Source organism: Cryptomeria japonica, chromosome 9, assembly GCF_030272615.1.
Source record: "Cryptomeria japonica chromosome 9, Sugi_1.0, whole genome shotgun sequence".
In the NCBI taxonomy this organism is placed as follows: Eukaryota; Viridiplantae; Streptophyta; class Pinopsida; order Cupressales; family Cupressaceae; genus Cryptomeria; species Cryptomeria japonica.
In genome coordinates, this window is record NC_081413.1 from 320,541,822 (window position 1) to 320,547,411 (window position 5,590).

The 5,590-nt window shown below is 34.4% G+C and overlaps 1 protein-coding gene across 6 annotated transcripts; it reads right to left on the reverse strand.

The window, feature by feature from the left end:
* Positions 1-834: 834 nt before the first annotated feature.
* On the reverse strand, positions 835-5,323 carry LOC131029811 (geranylgeranyl transferase type-2 subunit alpha 1). 6 transcript variants are annotated; one of them, XR_009358981.1, is made up of 7 exons: positions 5,075-5,321; positions 4,588-4,877; positions 4,266-4,425; positions 3,796-3,907; positions 3,439-3,534; positions 3,237-3,335; positions 1,555-1,967 (listed from the first exon to the last, which is right to left on the reverse strand). XR_009358981.1 is itself a non-coding variant. In XM_059211413.1 (3 exons), exons 1-3 carry the CDS (start codon positions 4,747-4,749, stop codon positions 911-913), a joined length of 261 nt encoding a protein of 86 aa, XP_059067396.1. In that variant the 5' UTR covers positions 4,750-5,321; the 3' UTR covers positions 835-910. The 6 variants fall into 6 exon arrangements, 3 of the variants coding, with proteins under 3 accessions (XP_059067396.1, XP_057816451.2, XP_057816447.2); XR_009358979.1 differs by having other exon boundaries at positions 4,588-5,323; XR_009358980.1 differs by lacking the exon at positions 3,796-3,907 and having other exon boundaries at positions 4,588-5,322.
* Positions 5,324-5,590: the final 267 nt, after the last annotated feature.

Here is a 5,590-nt window from a genome sequence, read left to right on the forward strand (position 1 = left end):
TTCCTTTAGAAGTCTTGGTGTTCATCGTTATAAAAACTAACCATTTTAATAGTTCTCTTTCAATTTTTTGAATAGGCTTCATCCAAATGGGGAACCTTGGGAGGCCCATGCAAAAGGTGAAGAAAATCCACCAACATCCTTCAAGTTTAGTATCCAGTTTTCACAAAAAATTGTGTTACAGAGGATTCCCCCATGGGTAAATTACATTAATCAACAAAAACCTTGTGTGATTCTAGATTAGAGAAACTGGGTCAATTTGTGTTGTATTGACGTGACAATGAAAAATGCAGTATTTGGCATTGACCAGTTCCCTGATTAAACAAGGGCTGCAAGCAGCGAAGTTCCTGCCAGGAGTCTTTGCTTTTGTTTGGTGCATGCATAGATTTGTGATTAGTTTATCTGTCTACCTAGGCTGCATTATTGGGAACAAATGTATGCAATGAGCAAGAAATGGTCAGTGGTAAGCAGATCAATTGATCTTCACATGTAATGTTCGAAGTCAAACAGTCATGTGTTAGATGCTCTGGTACAGAGTTAGTCTGCTATCCTAAGAGATCACTAGTAACTCTTGTTGTGGTTATGTAGAGACTATGAAGATTGACCAAAGCAACACAAATGATTTGAATTGATATTTTTGCTTTGTAATAGAAGGCGAATTTTCAGCATGTATTTCTAGATTTTATCTGAATGCATTAACAAGGAATGAAGCAACATCTGACAACTTTTACTTAACAACAAACAGAACATTGCAATACAGAGCAGAAGAAGAAAATATGTATATGTGTTGACATATATTTGTTAAGCATTGTTAATTGATTTACATAGAATTTGAATTGAAAGTATTTGTCTGAACATTGTTTGCCAATTAACTATGTACAAAACTAGTATATTGGTAATAAGTTGTGTAATTTCATTTGCCTTGTTTGACTGTTTTGAGCTTCTCTGTGAGACACTGCAGCAAAAAACATTATGGAACATAACAATGAGTTTTTGTACACAAAAAATATATTGTTATTCATATAGATATACTTGGAGAAAGTACATACTCAAAACATAAGAGTTCACTGTGCTAGTAAAAGACATTATTTTGAAAACTAAAATGCAAGGAATAGGTCAATTTTTTATTTCAAAGAAAATGGTGTTTTCTTGCATTAAAAAAAAATTACTGTTTCTGTATGTGCAAGGAAAATATTGTATCTCTGTTTCAAATCCACTTTATCAAAATAAGCTTCAGGCTGTTTTGACTCTAAAATCAACTTTGCTACTAATTTTATATCTGTCTCAATAGGATAGATCCAAAGAAGAAGGCAGGTTGAGTCGAAGAAGAGAATAATTTGAAATTACGCAATCCCTGACTTCTATAAAAACCAAGTGGTTTTAGTCTCAAGGTAGATTGCAAGTGAACAAAGAGATTCAGTTCTAGTTATATGATTCAATCAACATAAAGCAATGGAATAAGACATTGAAAATGATTGTTTGCGCATATTAAACATTAGATTCAGATTTGATCAGGAATACACTAAAATAAAAAAATAGGGACCAGACAATTCTAGGGACAGATCCAAAAACCTCTTTTGTATTCTTTAGTAACTCTATGCTTATTTAATAATAATCAACCTTGCACAAATCGATGCACAAAACGATGCCCTAAAGTATTGCAAGTATCTAGCATGCAGGCAAACTCATTCTTTTATCAACAATTGTTTATCTTCCTTGCCTTCAACCACATTCCCTAGGTTTTGATCTCAGCAAATCTTTCTTCTAGAGGGCCATCTGTTTCATACTACTGTTAGGAACTAGATGGCCCTGCATTTGGACATGTATGTTTTCCCTAAATCTAATTTTTGCAATTTTTTTTGCGATCACCATCTGTTTCAAGCGATGGCCGGGGACTCCACTTTGACGGCCCTGCAGCTGCCTTTGGAGATCTGCGTTCTCTCTCATTGAAAATTGCAAATTCCTGCAAACTGTTGGCGTATCCAATATGAAAACGCCACAAAGCTTGAGCATAATAATTCACTTAAATAATATGCATCTTTACTGACAAGAACTAAGAAAATAAGAAACTCTGGCAACAAAATAATATTTAATTGGTTATCTATACACAGATTAACAACGAGTTAAGGGAAAAAGTTGCAGGCAGCGAAGTTCCTACTAAAGTCTGGAAGAACAGTTTTTGGTTTTTCCTAATTTGTTTGGAGATACATGACGTTCTTTTATTATAGGCTGTGACGAGTTCAGAAATAAATTCTGTTTCATGATGGGGTGTTATTTCCAAAGGAAGTATACGTAGGGAAAGGGGAAATATAGTGTTTCTTAATAACATTTAGTAAACAATTAGTATCTGGTTTTGGATACACTGTCTACTTTTGCAACTAAGCTGCTAACTGTTGGAAGAGAGTATGTATCAAGCATGCAATTGATTCTACAGGATACAGGAACTGCTGGAAGAGAGAACCATCAAATTAACCTACACGATTTCAACTTTTACTTAGTAGGTTAAGCATTTGGCAACTACAATCCAGACAAAGCAAACTTCAATCTAGTAGATCCTCCATACATAAACACTGTAAGTGTCTCTGTAGGAAGATGGGCAACTATCAAATTTGCCTCTCTGCTAGCTGAAAAATAGATTTTAGAGATGAAAGAGAATACTACAATTTTTTTTACTATGAATGAATAATTTTAGTTAATGTTTATGACTCAACCTCTAAAATACTCCGATACAATCCTGTGTATTTATTTATTTTAAAAAGACTGATAGAGAACTGCGCCAGTAATCATACATGGCATATCTAGGTTTCTCTGTCTTTTCTAGTAATGTCTGTCAAATGGTTTTTCATTGAAAAATCTTTTAAAAAACTAGTTAACAAGGAAATGTTAATTCATTTCATTTGATGAATGTTATTTAGATTCAGAGTTAGAAATTAATTGTAGATTTTTTTCATGAAATATTGTCTTACAATATTTGTTGCCGAAGTGATATATAATGTTATCTATTCTATATTCTAGGTGATAGCTCAACTTTAAAGTAATTTTCATTTTTTATTTTAAAAAGTTAAAATGTCTCAAGTAATGCTCTTTCCCTACAATTTATAAACAGACCATAACAAGCATACCAATACGCAATGAAAGTTGGGCAACTGCAGCACTTTACAGGCTTACAGCTAGCCAATGAGAGAAATTTAAAGACCTGGAAATCACAAAGAATCCTTCTTAAAGTCTAGTAAACTCACTACAAGTACAGGGATGGTAAATAAGATCAAGCAATAGCCCGCCATACGAGCTCCAAAACTACACTCCAGTGAGCTCGTCGTCTGCTAATGGACGATCGCCTGCTAATGGACGAAATTTGGGATTCACCGCTTGCAATGTATTGAGACAATGACAAAATTGTAAAACCCTAAATCATGAAACAAGAGTGAGGCACAAACTTACCAAATCCATTATGTACATATCCCATTTTGTCAAACAGTTCGTGTACCCTGTCTGTGCCTCTACATTCTGTATACATATTTAACCCAGCATCTCTAACTATAAAATCCAAACATACCACAACACAACATAGGTATTTCAATCAGTAGTAAAGATAGTTACCAGACGTATTTGAACTGAAACCTTAGTAGTCTACCTTAACAAATTTCATGTACCATATTTTCTGTGTATCAAAGGAAGCTCAACTACTCCTTTCTTCAATATATGATCTTATTTTTGTCTTTTTTTATTTTCTCTATGTGTGGGTTCAAAATAGAAAAAAGAATAAAGATCTCCGTATGTAGGAAAATGTAAAATTACCCTACACAAGGTTAAAATGATACATGGCCGATTCCAATTTTTTGCAATCTATCTCCTTTGAGTATTCTTTTGTGTAAGTCCAAGCAAAGGCCCCTCTTGATCCTTTGGATATCTAAGCATGGTAAATGAAGATGGCATTATAGGGTGGCTTCTTGAAATGCAAAAACAAGACTATAATGGGAAACTTTGGTTTTGACAAGTGCATTTACCAGAAGCCACAAAATACTCCTCCTATATTGCACATTTAGATATCAGAGCATCTCTTTTAAGGAGGAAAAATTCAGAATATTTTCTAAACTTCATTCACTAAGCCAAAAATTAAAAAGATATTATTCCTATTTTCAAATAAATTTGCCAAAAAAATAAACCCCGATGTTTCGAAGCTCATAGTTGCCTTTAATAAAGGAAATATACAAATCGGTCCCTTGCGATGGTCAAATTATAATTAAAATAGGACATAAAGGTAGTACCAAGCGAAGTTCTCCGTTAAGGATCTCCCTAATTGCAACACCATCGGCTTCAGATTCCAACATATTTTTTACAGCCATCTTGCGGTAATTCCATACGGTGTAAATTTCAGGGTTGATTTCAACGAGACTGGCACTAATCTCAAGAGCTTCTTTACTATATCTGCTCAAAAAAATATACATCTCAATTCAGATTTTTAAAACTTTATGATGTTGTAAAACCTTTTTTTCTCCATACTTGTTTAATATGCCCTAATTAACAAATGCGGATTGTTTTTATTGCAGAAACAAATAGATACTGTGATCCGGATCAAGTTTGACATACATTTTGTCATGATGATTTTTGAAGAACTGAGTTTGCAGAGACTGAAGACGAGCTGCCTTGATCCGACATTACAAAATAAGATGGAAAAGAGAATCTTATTTACCTCACCTTTACAAGCCACCAACTATTACCAATGGATGAGTCCACAAAACACTCAAGCATTTAGTACTCTTTTCCAGTACCGCAAACACAGGAAAAATGACCAATTTCGGCTAATGATCAAATGTATTCCTCTCCATTTTAGACAACTCTTTCAGCTATCTTTGTCTCTCTACAACTGCTCTTTCAATCTACTGCCAATAAAATAAAATAATAAAAAGAAGATCAAAAACTTTGGTGTTACGCTACTAGATTGTTGAGCTCAAGCCAAGATTATTTTAACCTGTTAAATAAAAATATTAGATACAAGCCAAAAAAAATTCTCATTTTCGTCCCCATTTCTTGACATGTATGCAAGAATGTAGAAATATAGACGAGGCAGCTGGACCATTTGCATGTCTGGGCTGGGAGTCCTTTTAACGCTTGGAGGAGGAAAATAAAATCAAACAAATTATGCCTTGTAAAATGAAAATGTCAGCCAGCTAATGGAGCAGTGCCTGGAGAGAAGTGCGCTTTGTCAAAAATATTAATAATGTTTTTCTAGCGACTGCGCTCTGTCAAAGTTTCCTTCTGGAGTCGTGCGTTCTCTCCCGTTGAGAACTGTGCGAAGCCCTGCACACCGCAAACAAACAACACCAATAGTTAAACGCCATAAAATTTATCAAAAATATTTTGCTTAACTAATAAGCAAGTTCACAGGGTGCACGGGTGTTGAACATTAGCAAATGTAAAAATATTTGAGAACAATGATTTTTGATTGGTTCATGAGCATCGCATTAATCCCTAGTTAGTGAAAGAGGCCTCCGCTAGTTCTCTTTTATTTTCAAAGGAAAACTATGGAAGTGTTCCACGAGCATATGTTGTGACGATGGAGGATAAGCTCACTGTGGTGGAGGTTCAAAGA